Here is a 21,476-nt window from a genome sequence, read left to right as displayed (position 1 = left end):
AATGAGATTACGAATTGAGATATGAAGACGTGGCCGCCGCTGTCGGCCAAAACGATTAGCAAGATAACTTGCCTCTCCTGCCCGTCCTTTGTCTTATTCTTCTTGGTGCGCCGCGCCATCTTGGACTTGTGACTTGCTTTCCGCGCTGGTCCGACCTTGATTGATGTGTTCTCAAATGGAGTGGTGGATATGGAAACTTTATTCCCGCTCTGAAATAAACCGGCCGAGGAAGAAAAATGTGTCATCCTCCAGGAAAACACTGTCAGCGAAAAAATACACATGAACGCCACGACCTGCAAGCACTGAGAAGGAAAGGTAATGTACGTGTGCCATCCAGAGAGCGCAGGAACCAGCCGCCAGAGACACCCGGAGGAACAGTACCTTCAGGATCAGCTCCACCACCTCCGTATGGACCAGTCCATGGACCGGCTCGCCATTCACATGAGTGATCAGGTCGCCTTGTCGCAGGCCAGCCTCGTGAGCAGGACCGTCCTCTTCCACATGCTGAGCAGAAAGCACAAGCTCTGAGTATAGATGCAGATTCACCGGCCGCGGGCAGAACTGCGGCACCAGGAGTTTGATGCCAGCGCCTCATAAGATGGGCACCACCCAGAATTTACTCACCCAGACCATGTGGTGCACGGTGTAGATGTCGCTCTCACCCATGTAGACACGGATGGCTCTCAGGGTGAAGCCATACTTCTTCCCTGCTCGATGAATGAGTATCGGAGGCTTCAGGTGGGCGACTGCGGGGGAGAAATCTCTGCTCGGAGAGGAGTCTCGTGACGATGGGTTGGAGGACAGGGAGTGTGGAGACAGAGGGCTGACCAAGGGAGAACATACATGGTGGTCTGCGGGAATGAACACAGGTGACTGAGTGTGGGCGTACAACGAACGACAGCACACTGTGTCCACGTGAGACCGTAGCCATACCTGAAGGGATCATCAGCGACAGCGCGGTGGCCGAGGCCGACTTGATGACTTTATTCACTGGTCTAGAAGGGCGCTTTTCAATGGAGTCCCCCGAAAGTAGTCTATGCCGGGCTCTCCTCACCGCCAGATCACTGGTGGCTTTAGGAGTAGTGAAGTCCGGGGTGTCCATGGTGAGGATGTGGGCGCTCCCATCAGAAATGTCAGTCGTGCTGCCGGCTGCGGATCAGGACAGATTGTACCACAGGTTTACTGGAAATACTCACCCTGTCCCCTCACCCCAAGCCTAGCCTCCCGACCGCGCCACAGCCTCGCCTCACTCCCTCGGGCCCCCCAGCTCGCTCTGCAGCCCTCGCTCCCTCCACTGGGCCCCTGCCTCAGCCTTGTTCTGTGGCCCCCGCTCCAGCCTCACCTCACTCCCTCGGGCCCCCCAGCTCGCTCTGCAGCCCTCGCTCCCTCCACTGGGCCCCTGCCTCAGCCTTGTTCTGTGGCCCCCGCTCCAGCCTCACCTCACTCCCTCCCTCGGGCCCCCCAGCTCACTCTGCAGCCCTCGCTCCCTCCACTGGGCCCCTGCCTCAGCCTTGTTCTGTGGCCCCCGCTCCAGCCTCACCTCACTCCCTCGGGCCCCCCAGCTCGCTCTGCGGCCCTCGCTCCCTCCACTGGGCCCCTGCCTCAGCCTTGTTCTGTGGCCCCCGCTCCAGCCTCACCTCACTCCCTCGGGCCCCCAGCTCGCTCTGCAGCCCTCGCTCCCTCCACTGGGCCCCAGCCTCAGCCTTGTTCTGTGGCCCCTGCTCCAGCCTCACCTCACTCCCTCGGACTCCCCAGCTCGCTCTGCAGCCCTCACTCCCTCCCTCCACCGGGCCCCAGCCTCAGCCTTGTTCTGTGGCCCCCGCGCCAGCCTCGCCCCACTCCACTCCACTGGGCCAGCACCCCAGCCTTGCTCTGCGGTCCTAGTCCCACTCTGCAGGGCCCCGGCTCCAGCCTCGCTACCACGGGCCCCAGCCTCGCTCTGCAGCTCTTGCCCCACTTCACCGGGCCCCAGTCCCGCTCCCCTGGGCCCCCTGCCTCTTCTCCCTAGCCTCACTCCCTCAGGCCCCCGCCTCGCTCCCCCAGATCCCATGTGGAGCACCAGAGGAGCCAGTGAGGCTTACCCGTCAGGGTGGCGGAGCTGCTGGTTGAGGATGGCGTAGTCGGCAGTAACTCTTCGCACAGTTTCAGCTCCTGCTCCGCCGCGGGCTGTGGCAAGACGCCCTCTTCTTGGGAGATTGAGGTGGGTGTGGATGTATTCTCCTGGTGAACCAGCTTCTTCTGCGATGGCGACTCCTCCTCTGAGGAGATGGCGAAGCGTGGCATGTCCAGCAGCCCGGAGCAGCGCCGGCGGACTGTGAGCGGAGGGCTGGAGTCGCTCTCCGTGTGCGAGGACTCGGAAGCAGAGAGACGCTTGCGGAGTCTAAATGCAAAAACAGCAAAGCCGGACATCAGAGAAGTGAGGACAAGTGCCTGCAGCGCGTCCCACGGGCCGAGAGACCACGTCTGTCACACGTGGCAATGATCCGTGGTCATTAGAGGGGCGTCCCCCACCCAAGTGCACTGGATGCGCCAGGCCCTGTGCTGTCTGCAGTACCTCACACCGCCTGTGCGCAGCTGTGGGGCGCTCTTACAAGCCAGTAACCCTTGTGTGGTCCTCGGCACTTACATCTCGGGGGATCCGAGCACCCAGCTGCGGTCTCGGCTCTTCAGTCCTCCCAGACCGTCCAGTTTGTCATCCTTTTCCTCGCTGAGACTGCGTTTTGTTGGCGGCGTCTTCTCTTCATGAATCGACAGTCGCTCCATGCTGCTGTAGACCTGTAGGTAAGAAGGACGGGTGCCATCATGTACGGACGCAGACAGATGCTACCGGGGGGCTCCAGCTGTGGAGAACTACTACTCCTACCGTGTGTACCTTGCTGTATCTCGGGGAGCAGGAGGAGAACTGTCTAATCTCTACACGATCTTCATCATTTGTGTCGTCCTCCTCTTCAGACTCCAGGTGGTGATAGCGCTCGGAGCGAGCTGTGGGGTAAAACGCCCATCAGACAATCACATGATGAAGAATATGGCCGTCCACACCGGAGAACGCCACAGACGTCACAGAGACATTAGTCCGGGCATCACATGGGGTGTCACATGACTCAGCTCAGCCCATCAGCAGCCGCAGACGAGATCATGTGACCTACACTCAACCTGCATCACATGATCACTTAAGAGCTGTTGAGTGGCTAAGAGGGATCATATGATGGATCATGTGACTCCACTGAACCAGGAAGTAAGTCCAAGTTTTGCAGTTTTGGGGGCAGCTGAGTGCATCGGACCCCCAGTATAACCATATTAGAGTAGCCCTGCACGTTCATGCGTCAGTAGTCTCCACTTGGTGATGGCTCCCTTTAAAGGGAAACAGTCAGAAACTTTAACCCAGTAAACTTCATGATGATCCATTTGTGACCCAGCGCTCTGCTCCAGCAGCGAGGACTGGTGTCCTGAAGTCCAGGCTGGAGGGGTCCCGGGGGGAGACGGTGCATTTACAGCTCCTCGGCCTCCACTGTATTTCCAAGTAAGCAGAACCCCGGCTGATTGACAGGTCAGTGGCTGTGTGCCAGAGCAGACCACCTGTCCATCAGCATGGGGGGTGCTGCTAGGTAGGGAATGCAGCGGAGGCAGAGGAGCTGTATATGCAGTGGCCCCCCGGGGCCCCTCCAGACTGCTGGAGCCGGGCGTCATTAACTGTTTGGGTGCTGACAGGTTCAATGTAAGCTGCAGTTACATATAACCACAAGTTATGTCTTACTGTCAAAATAGCTGGTGTCGTCCTCCGATTCCAGCTGGGGGATGAACTCTGCCTTCTGCCGGAGCAGCCCGTTCCAGTCCAGATCCTTGAAGAAGCGGTGCTGCTTCACCTCGTACGCTCCACCTGTCAGACGACAAGGATCAGAGAGCAGCCCCATGTGTGGAGAGCGTGCACGGCGAGGGCAGAAGGGGGCGCACCTGTTCCCATCCGTTCCAGGGGGCTCTGGCGGAGGAGCTTGGAGACGAGATCCTGAGCGTCGGACGGCAGAGCCTCTTCCCCTTCAGGCCATGCAATCTCGTCTGTCACAAAAACAACAGCAGAATTATGGTGGCGTCAGCCCAGCAGCCGGGGCCCGGGGCCCACCAATAACCTATGAGCCCGCGGCAGGAACCCTGGCGCTGCCGCTGGAGACGTGAACTCTGCAATCAGATCTTTCTTTCTTCGCTTGCGGTCAGTGATTAGCGGCGCCGGCTGGCATGATGGAGCGCCACGACTACAAAACCAGGAGACCGCAATGAGAGCTGTACACGGAGGAATCCCAGGAGCGAGGCCGGCGCGCGGCCGGGACACGTCTGCACAAACAGCACTTACCGCTGATCACCTGCCCAAACAGCTCCTCCGGGGTGTCGCCAAAGAAGGGGACGCAGCCCACCAGAAACTCGTAGACAATCACCCCCATCGCCCACCAGTCCACAGGCTTCCCGTAGCCTTGTCTCAGGATGACCTCAGGGGCGATGTACTCCGGGGTACCACACACCTGGGGGGCACCAACACAGTATTAGAGGGAAACTTAAAGGGATATTCCCACCCATAGGACAAGTGATAACTGATCACCGAGACCCCGGCTCTGCACAGCGGGGGCAGCACTCGCACCGCTGCTACAATCACTCTGCAGGAGGCAGTTTCATTAGTGAGAATACCCCTTTAATTAAAGGAGTTTTCTGGAAATACTTTACGTGCATCGGTTTGTGATAGTAGAAAATAAACTCAGCCGTTCCTCCTCCCCGGGGTCCAGCGCTGCCTCTCGGCCACAAGCTGCAGCAGTGACAGCACCACTACAGAGCATGTGACCACTGCAGCCAATCACTGGACTCCGAGGTGGTATTGATGAAGACAGCACAAGCTGCAGACCCTAGTGATTGATGCTCTGTAGTGGTGACATTGCTTCCAGGGAGGCAGCGCTGGCCCCGCGAGGGGAGGAACTGCTGAGCTGAGCTTGTTACTGTAACCTAGCGGAGACGCCGGCTCTACAATCCGGGGGCTTCTAAGAAACGTCACGACGCTCTCCGCTCTCCCACCTGCTTGTCCAAGAACTCCCGCGTGTCTTTCTCTATGTGACCCTCGTACAGATTGGTTGTCAGACTCATCAGACCAATCTTGGAGAGACCAAAATCTGTCAGCTTGATGTGACCCATGGAGGTGATGAGGAGGCTGCAGGGAAGACAACAGACATAAGGTGGGGCTCTTCCCAGGTTCCCCGTCCGTACACGTGCCGGCCCGGTAAAGGAGGAGCGCAGATATAAACAGCCCCGAGGCCGGAGATCTGTGCCAACTCACACATGGCGGCAAGTCAGGGCATGCTACACACGCTACCACAACCGCAGGGACCTACTTGTCCGGCTTCAGGTCCCGGTGGACAATCCCATAATTGTGGAGATATTCCAAAGCCAGGACAGTTTCCGCAAAGTACATCCGCGCCATGTCCACGGGCAGCGCGCCGATATTCTTCAGGAGAGTGGCACAATCACCGCCTGAGAGAGAGAAGTCCGGACTCATCACCACCCCCGGGCGCTATCCGGCACACACTGGCCAGACACGGAGACCCACCTTCCACGTACTCCATCACCATGCACAGGTGGCGCTTGGTCTCGAATGAGCAGAACATGCTGACCACGAAGGGGTTCTCGGCAAAGGTGAGGATGTCTCGCTCCACAAACGCCTGCTGGACCTGGTTCCGTAAGATTAGGTTCTGCTTATTAATCTTCTTCATCGCAAACCTCTGCCGCGATTCCTTGTGCCGCACCAAGTACACGGCCCTGGAGGAGACACATGACTGAGGTCACACGTGGGCAGCACGTGGCACTGCAGGCCCATCACTGGCGGCTCAGACTCTCACCCGTAGGCTCCATTGCTGATCAGCTTGATGTTCTCAAACTCTTCCTCTGAGGGGGTCTTCTTGGTCTGTATGATGGCAGCGCCACCACCCTAGACATACAGAAATGTTCAACACCACAGCCCTGAAACCACTGAGGAATGCGAGGAGCAAGCACATACCTCCACCGTGTCCTCCGTCTGCGGGGCGTCCGCGCTGCGGCTGCCGCCATAGCTGCCCAGCTCTGCAATCTCTAGAAACACAAGGTCAGAGAGCGTCACGTCGGGAGTTATCACCTAGAAACGCGACGCGGCCTGGAGCGGGGCGACATCCCGTGCGGTGCGACGCGGCCTGGAGCGGGGCGACATCCCGTGCGGTGCGACGCGGCCTGGAGCGGGGCGACATCCCGTGCGGTGCGACGCGGCCTGGAGCGGGGCGACATCCCGTGCGGTGCGACGCGGCCTGGAGCGGTGTCATCACTTCCCAATATCACGCGGCTTCTCATCATGCCCCTCGTGGGCCGTGTGTGGTATTTGGCCTCTGCAGACACTCACCCTCCAGGGGATCCCTGTTGAGTCCCAGTTGGCTGATGATGTAGCGGGGGATGTCGGACTTGATGCCCGCTCCTTCCTTGGCATGGCCCTCCGCAGCTTCCAGCAGATGGTAGAATTCCTCCGGGTCAAATTCCTGAAGATGACACAAATTAGTGACCCCCGCCACGCTCACGCAGAGGGAGACCCCCGCCATGTAAATGTGTTGGGACGCTTTCTGATGGTCACTTCAGACCACCGCAGCCACCACCACTAATCATTGTATTGTATATTACTGCACAGCGCTCATTGTAAAAACCCTTTACGATTCTCCTTAAGAAGGGAATATCCGCAGCGGCTTCATCTGCGACTGCAGCACAATTGCTCCCGAATCCCACCCCAGAATCCAGGAACCCATGGGTAAGAAAGGTCTACAGCTCCAGGACCCCTACTGCCAAGAGACATCTCCATCAGTGCAGGAGTGCGATACAGGGATCTGAGCCGACCGTATCTGACCGTATCTGACTGTGGGACCAGACAATCGCTCAGCTATGTCGGCTGCTCCCACAACTTCCGGGTATTTTTGCCACCATGATCTGCTCTATACTGGAGTCACATTACACCATGTCTGATTACTGAGATAATTTGCTTGGGGACATTATTTTTGTGTGAACCACAAGGACACCCCCCCGCTGCGAGGAGACACCCCCCCCCCGCTGCGAGGAGACACCACCCCCCCCCGCTGCGAGGAGACACCACCCCCCGCTGCGAGGAGACACCCCCCCCCCCCGCTGCGAAGAGACACCCCCCCCCCGCTGCGAGGAGACACCCCTCCCCCGCTGCGAGGAGACACCCCCCCCCCGCTGCGAGGAGACACCCCCCCCCGCTGCGAGGAGACCCCCCCCCCCCCCCCGCTGCGAGGAGACACCCCCCCCCCCCGCTGCGAGGAGACACCCCCCCCCCCCGCTGCGAGGAGACACCCCCCCCCCCGCTGCGAGGAGACACCCCCCCCCCGCTGCGAGGAGACACCCCCCCCCCGCTGCGAGGAGACACCCCCCCCCCCGCTGCGAGGAGACACCCCCCCCCCGCTGCGAGGAGACACCCCCCCCCCCCCCCCCGCTGCAAGGAGACACCACCCCCCCCCGCTGCGAGGAGACACCACACCCCCCCCCCGCTGCGAGGAGACACCACACCACACCCCCCCCGCTGCGAGGAGACACCACACCACACCCCCCCGCTACGAGGAGACACACACCCCCCCCCGCTGCGAGGAGACACACCCCCCCCCGCTGCGAGGAGACACACCCCCCCCCCCGCTGCGAGGAGACACACCCCCCCGCTGCGAGGAGACACACACCCCCCCCCCGCTGCGAGGAGACACACCCCCCCCGCTGCGAGGAGACACACCCCCCCCCCCCGCTGCGAGGAGACACACCCCCCCCCCGCTGCGAGGAGACACACCCCCCGTCGTGAGGAGACACACACCCCCCCCCCCCCCGCTGCGAGGAGACACACCCCCCCCCCCCCGCTGCGAGGAGACACCCACCCCCCCCCCCCGCTGCGAGGAGACACCCACCCCCCCCCCCGCTGCGAGGAGACACACCCCCCGTCGTGAGGAGACACACCCCCCCCCGTCGTGAGGAGACACCCACCCCCCCCCGCTGCGAGGAGACACACCCCCCCCCCCGCTGCGAGGAGACACACCCCCCCCCCGCTGCGAGGAGACACCCCCCCCCGCTGCGAGGAGACACCCACCCCCCCCCCCCGCTGCGAGGAGACACACCCCCCGTCGTGAGGAGACACACACACCCCCCCACCCCCGCTACGAGGAGACACCAAGTCAGGGTCCTCCAGGAGAAGACAGCAGCCCCCAAAATTATGTATCAATAGCAATGGTGAAGGGCAGAGTGGATGACGGAGACACGACCCCCCCACACAACTGTCAGGGAGGGGTCTGATCAGCCCACCCAGGAGAAACACTGCCTGCGCACCCACCAGGGCCCCTCAGGCACCGGGCCTGTCGTCTGCACCCGCTGGGGCACCTGTCCTCACCAAACACTCCAGGAGACGGGCCGGCCGGGCGATGACCATCATCAACTTCTTCACCAGCTGCATCACGAAGGCGACCTCTGAACTGTCCGAGCGCTCGTGGGCCTGTGAAATACGGAGGTAAAGGTCAACGTACAGGTATAAATTCTACCACCACATGTCAGACAATTCACCAGCCGGTGCAGCAGATGGTAAGAAACCCCCAGACCCCGCATTCATCATCTGCAGGTTTCTGACTGTGTATGTGAGTAATTAATTGTACGGGGGGTGTTCAATATAATCGCAGTGTGGAGGTCAGTCATTCTGTGAGGAAACAGGGGTGAATCAGGAGGCCCTTATATAAGGGTGAAGCCGCACATGTTGTACCTGCATTTCTCCTTGAAAGCCTGAGAAATATGGGGCATTCCAGACATTGTTCAGAAGAACAGCGGACTTTGATTGGAGAGGGTAAAACTTATAAAGAAGTGCAGACAATGATCGGCTGTTCAGCTAAACTGATCTCCAATGCTTTATAATGGAAAACCTGAGAGACGGGGAAGAAAACGGGAGACTACCATCCGAATGGATGAAGAATAGCCAGAATGGCAAAGGCTCAGCCGATGATCAGCTCCAGGATGATCACAGTCTCCAGTTACCTGTGAGGACTGTGACAGTGAGAAGACGCCGGTGTGAAGCTAATCTCTTACCAAAAAACAAATGTACTGAAGCGGATACAATTTATTAAAGATCACATCAACTGGCCAAAAGAGAAATGGAGAAACATTTTGTGGACTGATGAAAGTAAAATTGTTCTTTTTGAGTCCAAGGGCCGCAGACAGTTCATCAGACGACCCCAAACTGTTCATTCAGCCACAGTACACTCAGAAGACAGTGAAGCATGGTGGAAGCATCATGATAGGGGCATGTTTCTCTTACTATGATGCAAGACCCATTTACCGCATATCAGGGATCATGGACCAATTTGTAGATATTAAAATACTTGAAGAGGATGTGCCCTTGAAATGGGTGTTTCACGAAGACAACGACCCTAAACGCACCAGTAAACGAGTGAAATCTTGGTTCCAGTCCAACAAAATTGAGGTTATGGAGCGGCCAGCCCAATCCCCGGACCCTAATCTCATAGTACACTTGTGGGATGACATCAAAAATGCCGTTTCTGCAAATGCCAAAAAATTGTGGGATGTAGTGAAAGTATCCTGGGCTGGAATAACAGTGACAGGGGCCGGAAGATGGTTGACTCTATGCAACATAGATGTGACGCAGTTCTAAAAAACTGAGTATACAACTAAATATTAGGTCAGTGATTCACAGGATGCTAAATGCTCAAAGAGACATATTGTGAGATTGTAAAGACAAATGCAGACACTGCTGTTTATTAGAACAGAACAATGGTCATTTATTGATATTTTCTGTAAAGTAGTTAAAAATTATCTACATTTCTCTTCATGTTGTGAATTAGAAAACAGCGAGCGACATCCCCAATGCTGGAAATAACAAAGAGGAGGAAGACTGTGATAATGCTATTCACCCCACTGCTATTATAGTGAACACTCCTGTAACAGCAGAATGAGCCGCGCAGACCCGGGGGCCGAGCGCAGACCCGGGGGGCCGCGCGCTTCTCCCCATGTGATGTGTGGACGGTACTGAATGAGGCACTGTCAGCGCCATTACTTATAATACTGCTGACTGCAGAGGGTTCACATCAGGTTTATCTAGTCTGAACAATGCTCCACTCACTCAGGATGGCAGACTGATACACTGTAACAAACACTGCAGCTGGTGTGCTGAGGATTGCACCAATGTTCTCACTCACTGACAGCAAGCAGTGATCATTACTCGGTGGATACATCGGACGGCACATGTCCTGCAGCAGTACTGTCACAGGATGAGCCTGGGGCCCGTGGACCTGGGCGGCAGGAGATGCACTCACGTTCGGCGGCAGGAGATGCACTCACGTTCGGCGGCAGGAGATGCACTCACGTTCGGCGGCAGGAGATGCACTCACGTTCGGCGGCAGGAGATGCACTCACGTTCGGCGGCAGGAGATGCACTCACGTTCTGCAGCAGCTTCTCCAGGTTTTCCTGCAGCTCGTAGAAGTAGCGGGAGGTGATGAGGCCGTCGCGGGATTTACCCAGGCAGTCACGAGCCAGCTCCATCACCTGGTGATGAATGAAGCTAAGGACGCCGTCACCCAGGGGCAGGACGCTCTCGGGGGCATTGCTGGTGATGAAATCTGCAAGTGTCTCCTCCATCTGAGCCGTGGCCTTCAAGAAAGGGAAAAGGAGAAGAGGCAGTGCGTGAACACTGGCAACCGGGAGTGCGGCCCCCCGAGGTCTGCGGCAGAGAGATGCTGGGGCCTCACCTTCGGGAACCGCTCCTTGTACACGTGGTTCATCATCACTATCTCCCCATCATAGGAGACGGGGCAACGGCCGGGACTGAGGGAAAAACCAAAGCCGCGAGTCAGAGGGTGGCGGAGGTGTATACAGGGGTGTATATAGCGTATGAAAAGGTGTACAGTGTACAGGGGTATATATAGAGTACGGAGGTGTATACAGGGGTGTATATAGCGTATGAAAAGGTGTACAGTGTACAGGGGTATATATAGAGTACGGAGGTGTATACGGGGGTGTATATAGTGTATGAAAAGGTGTACAGTGTACAGGGGTATATATAGAGTACGGAGGTGTATACAGGGGTGTATATAGCGTATGAAAAGGTGTACAGTGTACAGGGGTATATATAGAGTACGGAGGTGTATACGGGGGTGTATATAGTGTACGGAGGTGTATATAGTGTATGAAAAGGTGTACAGTGTACAGGGGTATATATAGAGTACGGGGGAGTGTACAGGGGTATATATAGTGTACGGAGGTGTATACAGGGGTGTATATAGTGTACGGGGGTGTATATAGCGTATGAAAAGGTGTACAGTGTACAGGGGTATATATAGCGTACGGAGGTGTATACAGGGGTGTATATAGCGTATGAAAAGGTGTACAGTGTACAGGGGTATATATAGCGTACGGAGGTGTATACAGGGGTGTATATAGCGTATGAAAAGGTGTACAGTGTACAGGGGTATATATAGCGTACGGAGGTGTATACAGGGGTGTATATAGCGTATGAAAAGGTGTACAGTGTACAGGGGTATATATAGTGTACGGAGGTGTATACAGGGGTGTATATAGTGTATGAAAAGGTGTACAGTGTACAGGGGTATATATAGTGTACGGAGGTGTATACAGGGGTGTATATAGCGTATGAAAAGGTGTACAGTGTACAGGGGTATATATAGAGTACGGAGGTGTATACGGGGGTGTATATAGCGTATGAAAAGGTGTACAGTGTACAGGGGTATATATAGCGTACGGAGGTGTATACGGGGGTGTATATAGCGTATGAAAAGGTGTACAGTGTACAGGGGTATATATAGTGTACGGAGGTGTATACGGGGGTGTATATAGTGTATGAAAAGGTGTACAGTGTACAGGGGTATATATAGAGTACGGAGGTGTATACAGGGGTGTATATAGTGTATGAAAAGGTGTACAGTGTACAGGGGTATATATAGCGTACGGGGGAGTGTACAGGGGTGTATATAGTGTATGGAGGTGTATACAGGGGTGTATATAGTGTATGAAAAGGTGTACAGTGTACAGGGGTGTATATAGCGTACGGGGGAGTGTACAGGGGTGTATATAGTGTATGGAGGTGTATACAGGGGTGTATATAGTGTATGAAAAGGTGTACAGTGTACAGGGGTGTATATAGCGTACGGGGGAGTGTACAGGGGTGTATATAGTGTATGAAAAGGTGTACAGTGTACAGGGGTGTATATAGCGTACGGGGGAGTGTACAGGGGTGTATATAGTGTATGGAGGTGTATACAGGGGTGTATATAGTGTATGAAAAGGTGTACAGTGTACAGGGGTGTATATAGCGTACGGGGGAGTGTACAGGGGTGTATATAGTGTATGAAAAGGTGTACAGTGTACAGGGGTGTATATAGCGTACGGGGGAGTGTACAGGGGTGTATATAGTGTATGGAGGTGTATACAGGGGTGTATATAGTGTATGAAAAGGTGTACAGTGTACAGGGGTGTATATAGCGTACGGGGGAGTGTACAGGGGTGTATATAGTGTATGAAAAGGTGTACAGTGTACAGGGGTGTATATAGCGTACGGGGGAGTGTACAGGGGTGTATATAGTGTATGGAGGTGTATACAGGGGTGTATATAGTGTATGAAAAGGTGTACAGTGTACAGGGGTGTATATAGCGTACGGGGGAGTGTACAGGGGTGTATATAGTGTATGAAAAGGTGTACAGTGTACAGGGGTATATATAGTGCACGGAGGTGTATACAGGGGTGTATATAGTGTATGAAAAGGTGTACAGTGTACAGGGGTATATATAGTGCACGGAGGTGTATACAGGGGTGTATATAGTGTATGAAAAGGTGTACAGTGTACAGGGGTGTATATAGTGTACAGAGGTGTATACGGGGGTGTATATAGTGTACAGAGGTGTATACGGGGGTGTATATAGTGTACAGAGGTGTATACGGGGGTGTATATAGTGTACAGAGGTGTATACGGGGGTGTATATAGTGTACAGAGGTGTATACGGGGGTGTATATAGTGTACAGAGGTGTATACGGGGGTGTATATAGTGTACAGAGGTGTATACGGGGGTGTATATAGTGTACAGAGGTGTATACGGGGGTGTATATAGTGTACAGAGGTGTATACGGGGGTGTATATAGTGTACAGAGGTGTATACGGGGGTGTATATAGTGTACAGAGGTGTATACGGGGGTGTATATAGTGTACAGAGGTGTATACGGGGGTGTATATAGTGTACAGAGGTGTATACGGGGGTGTATATAGTGTACAGAGGTGTATACGGGGGTGTATATAGTGTACAGAGGTGTATACGGGGGTGTATATAGTGTACAGAGGTGTATACGGGGGTGTATATAGTGTACAGAGGTGTATACGGGGGTGTATATAGTGTACAGAGGTGTATACGGGGGTGTATATAGTGTACAGAGGTGTATACGGGGGTGTATATAGTGTACAGAGGTGTATACGGGGGTGTATATAGTGTACAGAGGTGTATACGGGGGTGTATATAGTGTACAGAGGTGTATACGGGGGTGTATATAGTGTACAGAGGTGTATACGGGGGTGTATATAGTGTACAGAGGTGTATACGGGGGTGTATATAGTGTACAGAGGTGTATACGGGGGTGTATATAGTGTACAGAGGTGTATACGGGGGTGTATATAGTGTACAGAGGTGTATACGGGGGTGTATATAGTGTACAGAGGTGTATACGGGGGTGTATATAGTGTACAAAGGTGTATACGGGGGTGTATATAGTGTACAGAGGGGCGTATTATACAGTGTACGAATAAACCTTTCCTGTTTTAGGACAATTAGGATTTTACCATAATTTTTAATATTTGCCAAATGCCGGAATAATGAGACAGAGAAGGTTTAAGGCATTTTTATTACTTACTGCAGAGTCAGAAGTTTCCATCCATTTCATTAGTATTTGGTCCCATTGTCCTTACACTGAATGACTTGGGTCACACGTTCGGGATCTCCTTCCACAGCTTCTCACTATAGCTGGTTGGAATTTGGGCCGATTCCTCCTGACAGAACTGCTGTACCTGATCCAGGTTTGGAGGTATCCTTGCTCTGCTGTACCTGATCCAGGTTTGGAGGTATCCTTGCTCTGCTGTACCTGATCCAGGTGTGTAGGTCGTCTTGCTCTGCTGTACCTGATCCAGGTTTGGAGGTATCCTTGCTCTGCTGTACCTGATCCAGGTTTGGAGGTATCCTTGCTCTGCTGTACCTGATCCAGGTTTGGAGGTCGCCTTGCTCTGCTGTACCTGATCCAGGTTTGGAGGTATCCTTGCTCTGCTGTACCTGATCCAGGTGTGTAGGTATCCTTGCTCTGCTGTACCTGATCCAGGTTTGGAGGTCGCCTTGCTCTGCTGTACCTGATCCAGGTGTGTAGGTCGTCTTGCTCTGCTGTACCTGATCCAGGTTTGGAGGTATCCTTGCTCTGCTGTACCTGATCCAGGTGTGTAGGTATCCTTGCTCTGCTGTACCTGATCCAGGTTTGGAGGTTGCCTTGCTCTGGTGTACCTGATCCAGGTTTGGAGGTCGCCTTGCTCTGCTGTACCTGATCCAGGTTTGGAGGTCGCCTTGCTCTGCTGTACCTGATCCAGGTTTGGAGGTATCCTTGCTCTGCTGTACCTGATCCAGGTGTGTAGGTATCCTTGCTCTGCTGTACCTGATCCAGGTTTGGAGGTCGCCTTGCTCTGCTGTACCTGATCCAGGTGTGTAGGTCGTCTTGCTCTGCTGTACCTGATCCAGGTTTGGAGGTATCCTTGCTCTGCTGTACCTGATCCAGGTGTGTAGGTATCCTTGCTCTGCTGTACCTGATCCAGGTTTGGAGGTTGCCTTGCTCGGCGCTCGCAGTCTTTTCAGCTTTGCCCATAAATTTTCAATAGGATTGAGATCAGGGCTTTGTGATGGCCGCTCCAAAACATTGACTTTGTTATCCTTCAGCCACTTTGTCACCATTTTGGCAGTATGCTTCGGGTCATTGTCCATTTGGAAGACCCATTTCTGCCCAAGCTTTAACTTCCTGGCTGATGTCTTGAGATGTTGCTTCAGTATTGCCACATAATCTTCTTTTCTCATGATGCCATCTATTTTGTGAAGTGCACCAGTCCCTCCTGCAGCAAAACCACCCCACAGCATGATGCTGCCACCCCCGTGTTTCACAGTTGGGATGGTGTTCTTAGGCTTCCAAGATTCTCCCATTTTCCTCCAAACGTAACGATGGTCATTATAAACAAAAAATTCAATTTCAGTTTCATCAGACCATAGGACATGTCTCCAAAAATTAAGGTCTTTGTTCCTATGTGCATTTGCAAACATTAATCTGGCTTTGTTTCTTTTGGAGTAATGGCTGCTTCCTGGCAGAGTGGCCTTTCAGCCCATGTTGATACAGTACTCGTTTCACTGTGTGTATTGACACAATCTTACCAGCTTCCACCATCATCTTCACAAGGTCTTTTGCTTTTGTCCTTGGGTTGATATGCACATGTCGGACCAAAGCACGTTCATCTCTGGGACACAGAACCCGTCTCCTTCCTGAGCAGTATGATGGCTGGACATTCCCATCTTGTTTGTACTTGCGTATAATTGTTTGTACAGATAAACGAGGCACCTTCAGGTATCTTGAAACTGTACCCAAGGATGAGTCAGACTTGTGCAAGTCCACAATTCTCTTCCTGATATCTTGGCTGATTTCTTTAGACTTTCCCATGATGCTACACAAAGAAGCAGTGTGTTTCAGGTGTGCATTAAAATACCTCCACAGGTGTGTCTCTAACTCAGATGTTGCCAAAAAAACCTATCAGAAGCTTCCAAACACATGACATCATCATATGGGCCGTCCAGAATTATTTAAAGGCACAGTAATCTTAGTGTATGGAAACTTCTGACTTTGCAGTAAGTAATAAAAATGCCTTAAACCTTCTCTCCTCTCATTATTCCGGCATTTGGCAAATATTAAACATTATGGTAAAATCCTGATTGACCTAAAGGGAAAGGTTTATTCTGATTTCATGTCAGATATTGAGAAAAACCTGCAGATGTGTCTTTATATATAGTGGATGGAAACTTCTGGTGTCAACTGTACATACAGTGTACGGAGGAAATTTTATATACAGTGTACGGAGGGGCGTATATATAAATATATATATTTGTACAGAGCCTCTCCCCAATGAGACGCAGTGTACAGAGAATCACCTGAGGCTCCGGGATCGGGGCCGCATGGCCGGGGAGTGGCGGCCGTCCTCGTCAGTGATGTTCTCGGTGCTGAAATGCTTGGTCAGGAAGTGCAGCTCGTCCGCGGTCGGCTGAAACGGCAGCTGGTGCAGCTTCTCCTGAGACGAGCAGGACGACTGTGTGCGGAAAACACAGGAGAAACACTGAAACACGAGGAGGAGGAGGAGGAGGAGGAGGAGGCAGACGACTGAGGAGGAGGAGGAGGAGGAGGAGGCAGACGACTGAGGAGGAGGAGGAGGAGGAGGAGGCAGACGACTGAGGAGGAGGAGGAGGAGGAGGAGGCAGACGACTGAGGAGGAGGAGGAGGAGGAGGAGGCAGACGACTGAGGAGGAGGAGGAGGAGGAGGAGGCAGACGACTGAGGAGGAGGAGGAGGAGGAGGAGGCAGACGACTGAGGAGGAGGAGGAGGAGGAGGAGGAGGAGGCAGACGACTGAGGAGGAGGAGGAGGAGGCAGACGACTGAGGAGGAGGAGGAGGAGGAGGAGGAGGAGGCAGACGACTGAGGAGGAGGAGGAGGAGGAGGAGGAGGAGGCAGACGACTGAGGAGGAGGAGGAGGAGGAGGAGGAGGCAGACGACTGAGGAGGAGGAGGAGGAGGAGGAGGCAGACGACTGAGGAGGAGGAGGAGGAGGCAGACGACTGAGGAGGAGGAGGAGGAGGCAGACGACTGAGGAGGAGGAGGAGGAGGCAGACGACTGAGGAGGAGGAGGAGGAGGCAGACGACTGAGGAGGAGGAGGAGGAGGCAGACGACTGAGGAGGAGGAGGAGGAGGAGGAGGGAGACGACTGAGGAGGAGGAGGAGGAGGAGGAGGCAGACGACTGAGGAGGAGGAGGAGGAGGAGGCAGACGACTGAGGAGGAGGAGGAGGAGGCAGACGACTGAGGAGGAGGAGGAGGAGGAGGAGGGAGACGACTGAGGAGGAGGAGGAGGAGGAGGAGGGAGACGACTGAGGAGGAGGAGGAGGGAGACGACTGAGGAGGAGGAGGAGGAGGCAGACGACTGAGGAGGAGGAGGAGGAGGCAGACGACTGAGGAGGAGGAGGAGGAGGCAGACGACTGAGGAGGAGGAGGAGGAGGCAGACGACTGAGGAGGAGGAGGAGGAGGCAGACGACTGAGGAGGAGGAGGAGGAGGCAGACGACTGAGGAGGAGGAGGAGGAGGCAGACGACTGAGGAGGAGGAGGAGGAGGCAGACGACTGAGGAGGAGGAGGAGGAGGCAGACGACTGAGGAGGAGGAGGAGGAGGCAGACGACTGAGGAGGAGGAGGAGGAGGCAGACGACTGAGGAGGAGGAGGAGGAGGCAGACGACTGAGGAGGAGGAGGAGGAGGCAGACGACTGAGGAGGAGGAGGAGGAGGCAGACGACTGAGGAGGAGGAGGAGGAGGCAGACGACTGAGGAGGAGGAGGAGGAGGCAGACGACTGAGGAGGAGGAGGAGGAGGCAGACGACTGAGGAGGAGGAGGAGGAGGCAGACGACTGAGGAGGAGGAGGAGGAGGCAGACGACTGAGGAGGAGGAGGAGGAGGCAGACGACTGAGGAGGAGGAGGAGGAGGCAGACGACTGAGGAGGAGGAGGAGGAGGCAGACGACTGAGGAGGAGGAGGAGGAGGCAGACGACTGAGGAGGAGGAGGAGGAGGCAGACGACTGAGGAGGAGGAGGAGGCAGACGACTGAGGAGGAGGAGGAGGAGGAGGAGGCAGACGACTGAGGAGGAGGAGGAGGAGGAGGAGGCAGACGACTGAGGAGAGGAGGAGGAGGAGGAGGCAGACGACTGAGGAGGAGGAGGAGGAGGAGGAGGCAGACGACTGAGGAGGAGGAGGAGGAGGAGGAGGCAGACGACTGAGGAGGAGGAGGAGGAGGAGGAGGCAGACGACTGAGGAGGAGGAGGAGGAGGCAGACGACTGAGGAGGAGGAGGAGGAGGCAGACGACTGAGGAGGAGGAGGAGGAGGCAGACGACTGAGGAGGAGGAGGAGGAGGCAGACGACTGAGGAGGAGGAGGAGGAGGCAGACGACTGAGGAGGAGGAGGAGGAGGCAGACGACTGAGGAGGAGGAGGAGGAGGCAGACGACTGAGGAGGAGGAGGAGGAGGCAGACGACTGAGGAGGAGGAGGAGGAGGCAGACGACTGAGGAGGAGGAGGAGGAGGCAGACGACTGAGGAGGAGGAGGAGGAGGCAGACGACTGAGGAGGAGGAGGAGGAGGCAGACGACTGAGGAGGAGGAGGAGGAGGCAGACGACTGAGGAGGAGGAGGAGGAGGAGGCAGACGACTGAGGAGGAGGAGGAGGAGGAGGCAGACGACTGAGGAGGAGGAGGAGGAGGAGGCAGACGACTGAGGAGGAGGAGGCAGACGACTGAGGAGAGGAGGCAGACGACTGAGGAGGAGGAGGAGGAGGCAGACGACTGAGGAGGAGGAGGAGGAGGCAGACGACTGAGGAGGAGGAGGAGGAGGCAGACACTGAGGAGGAGGAGGAGGAGGAGGAGGCAGACGACTGAGGAGGAGGAGGAGGAGGCAGACGACTGAGGAGGAGGAGGAGGAGGAGGCAGACGACTGAGGAGGAGGAGGAGGAGGAGGCAGACGACTGAGGAGGAGGAGGAGGAGGAGGCAGACGACTGAGGAGGAGGAGGAGGAGGAGGCAGACGACTGAGGAGGAGGAGGAGGAGGAGGCAGACGACTGAGGAGGAGGAGGAGGAGGAGGCAGACGACTGAGGAGGAGGAGGAGGAGGAGGAGGCAGACGACTGAGGAGGAGGAGGAGGAGGAGGCAGACGACTGAGGAGGAGGAGGAGGAGGAGGCAGACGACTGAGGAGGAGGAGGAGGCAGACGACTGAGGAGGAGGAGAGGCAGACGACTGAGGAGGAGGAGGAGGAGGAGGCAGACGACTGAGGAGGAGGAGGAGGAGGAGGCAGACGACTGAGGAGAGGAGGCAGACGACTGAGGAGGAGGAGCAGACGACTGAGGAGGAGGAGGCAGACGACTGAGGAGGAGGAGGAGGAGGCAGACGACTGAGGAGGAGGAGGAGGAGGCAGACGACTGAGGAGGAGGAGGAGGAGGCAGACGACTGAGGAGGAGGAGGAGGCAGACGACTGAGGAGGAGGAGGCATAGACTGGGGAGGAGGAGGCAGACGACTGAGGAGGAGGAGGAGGAGGAGGAGGCAGACGACTGAGGAGGAGGAGGAGGAGGAGGCAGACGACTGAGGAGGAGGAGGAGGAGAGGAGGCAGACGACTGAGGAGGAGGAGGAGGAGGAGGAGGCAGACGACTGAGGAGGGAGGAGGAGGAGAGGCAGACGACTGAGGAGGAGGAGGAGGAGGCAGACGACTGAGGAGGAGGAGGAGGAGGCAGACGACTGAGGAGGAGGAGGAGGAGGCAGACGACTGAGGAGGAGGAGGAGGAGGCAGACGACTGAGGAGGAGGAGGAGGAGGCAGACGACTGAGGAGGAGGAGGAGGAGGCAGACGACTGAGGAGGAGGGAGGAGGCAGACGACTGAGGAGGAGGAGGAGGAGGAGGCAGACGACTGAGGAGGAGGGAGGAGGAGGAGGCAGACGACTGAGGAGGAGGAGGAGGCAGACGACTGAGGAGGAGGAGGAGGAGGAGGCAGACGACTGAGGAGGAGGAGGAGGAGGCAGACGACTGAGGAGGAGGAGGAGGAGGAGGCAGACGACTGAGGAGGAGGAGGAGGAGGAGGCAGACGACTGAGGAGGAGGAGGAGGCAGACGACTGAGGAGGAGGAGGAGGCAGACGACTGAGGAGGAGGAGGAGGCAGACGACTGAGGAGGAGGAGGAGGCAGACGACTGAGGAGGAGGAGGAGGCAGACGACTGAGGAGGAGGAGGAGGCAGACGAGGAGGAGGAGGAGGAGGGAGACGACGGAGGAGGAGGGAGACGACGGAGGAGGAGGGAGACGACGGAGGAGGAGGGAGACGACGGAGGAGGAGGGAGACGACGGAGGAGGAGGGAGACGACGGAGGAGGAGGGAGACGACGGAGGAGGAGGAGACGACGGAGGAGGAGGAGACGACGGAGGAGGAGGGAGACGACGGAGGAGGAGGAGGAGGGAGACGACGGAGGAGGAGGAGGAGGGAGACGACGGAGGAGGAGGAGGAGGGAGACGACGGAGGAGGAGGAGGAGGGAGACGACGGAGGAGGAGGAGGAGGGAGACGACGGAGGAGGAGGAGGAGGGAGACGACGGAGGAGGAGGAGGAGGGAGACGACGGAGGAGGAGGGAGGAGGGAGACGACGGAGGAGGAGGAGGAGGGAGACGACGGAGGAGGAGGAGGGGGGAACGACGGAGGAGGAGGAGGAGGGAGACGACGGAGGAGGAGGAGGAGGGAGACGACGGAGGAGGAGGAGGAGGAGACGACGGAGGAGGAGGAGGAGGGAGACGACGGAGGAGGAGGAGGAGGGAGACGACGGAGGAGGAGGAGGAGGGAGACGACGGAGGAGGAGGAGGAGGGAGACGACGGAGGAGGAGGAGGAGGGAGACGACGGAGGAGGAGGAGGAGGGAGACGACGGAGGAGGAGGAGGAGGGAGACGACGGAGGAGGAGGAGGAGGAGGAGGAGGAGGGAGACGACGACGAGGAGCATTCTCTACCACCACCACCACTTCCTGGCTCCACTGCACAGCCTGCTGGAGGCCATCCGAAAGCCCACCCCCGGGCGGACAGGTGTAGCATAATATGGAGACTGCACCATAGATATTCCGGTCTCTGGGAATAATACAAGTACAGATATGCACAGACTGGCAGGGTGAGAGGGTGCTCCCCACGCTGCGCCAATTCCGCAATCGGAGCCCACTCGTCGCCCTGTGTCCGCTCCGCAACCTGCGCCCACTTCCCACGCAGCGCACAGTCCCCACCCTGCGCCCGCTCATCACATGACTCCTTCATACAATGTGATGTGGCCCTGAGTCCGGGGCCACAGCCAGTTGTCAGGTCATACACGCTGACCACAGTGGGGGAGGCGGCGGCTCACACTTACGGACACGGTTGAGCTGGAGTGTTGGTTCCATATCCAGAAGACGGCAGCGATGCCAGAGACCAGCGACGCCCGTCCGTCCTGAAACAAGGAAAACAAGTGTTACAGGCCGGCCTGATCGGACGGGAGAGGAGACATGAACGCAGTCATGCCTGATAACACAGGGGGCGCCGCACTCAGGAGGAAACAAGCATCCACCGC

At 56.4% G+C, this 21,476-nt stretch overlaps 1 protein-coding gene across 1 annotated transcript in view; it reads right to left on the bottom strand.

Annotated features, from left to right (window-relative positions):
* MAST2 (microtubule associated serine/threonine kinase 2) overlaps window positions 1-21,469 on the bottom strand; it is a 28,444-nt gene extending 6,975 nt beyond the window's left edge. Inside the window, exons 1-22 of the mRNA XM_073645271.1 lie at window positions 21,464-21,469; window positions 21,279-21,356; window positions 16,265-16,419; window positions 10,789-10,864; window positions 10,481-10,690; window positions 8,429-8,530; window positions 6,401-6,533; window positions 6,029-6,099; window positions 5,871-5,959; window positions 5,582-5,790; window positions 5,367-5,505; window positions 5,053-5,185; window positions 4,346-4,511; window positions 3,952-4,053; window positions 3,755-3,877; window positions 2,873-2,982; window positions 2,627-2,775; window positions 2,082-2,380; window positions 934-1,149; window positions 625-851; window positions 382-504; window positions 69-209 (exon numbers count right to left, since the gene is read on the bottom strand). Coding sequence (XP_073501372.1) covers window positions 69-209; window positions 382-504; window positions 625-851; window positions 934-1,149; window positions 2,082-2,380; window positions 2,627-2,775; window positions 2,873-2,982; window positions 3,755-3,877; window positions 3,952-4,053; window positions 4,346-4,511; window positions 5,053-5,185; window positions 5,367-5,505; window positions 5,582-5,790; window positions 5,871-5,959; window positions 6,029-6,099; window positions 6,401-6,533; window positions 8,429-8,530; window positions 10,481-10,690; window positions 10,789-10,864; window positions 16,265-16,419; window positions 21,279-21,356; window positions 21,464-21,469 — 3,057 coding nt within the window. The remainder of the gene's footprint in view (window positions 1-68; window positions 210-381; window positions 505-624; window positions 852-933; window positions 1,150-2,081; window positions 2,381-2,626; window positions 2,776-2,872; window positions 2,983-3,754; window positions 3,878-3,951; window positions 4,054-4,345; window positions 4,512-5,052; window positions 5,186-5,366; window positions 5,506-5,581; window positions 5,791-5,870; window positions 5,960-6,028; window positions 6,100-6,400; window positions 6,534-8,428; window positions 8,531-10,480; window positions 10,691-10,788; window positions 10,865-16,264; window positions 16,420-21,278; window positions 21,357-21,463) is intronic.
* Between the last annotated feature and the right edge of the window lie 7 nt (window positions 21,470-21,476).

Source organism: Phyllobates terribilis, unplaced genomic scaffold (assembly GCF_046119375.1).
Source record: "Phyllobates terribilis strain yellow unplaced genomic scaffold, ASM4611937v1 Scaffold_8__6_contigs__length_399053987, whole genome shotgun sequence".
NCBI classification, from domain to species: domain Eukaryota; kingdom Metazoa; phylum Chordata; class Amphibia; order Anura; family Dendrobatidae; genus Phyllobates; species Phyllobates terribilis.
Note: the sequence above shows the minus strand (reverse complement) of the source record. Positions and strands in the feature narration are given on the sequence as shown.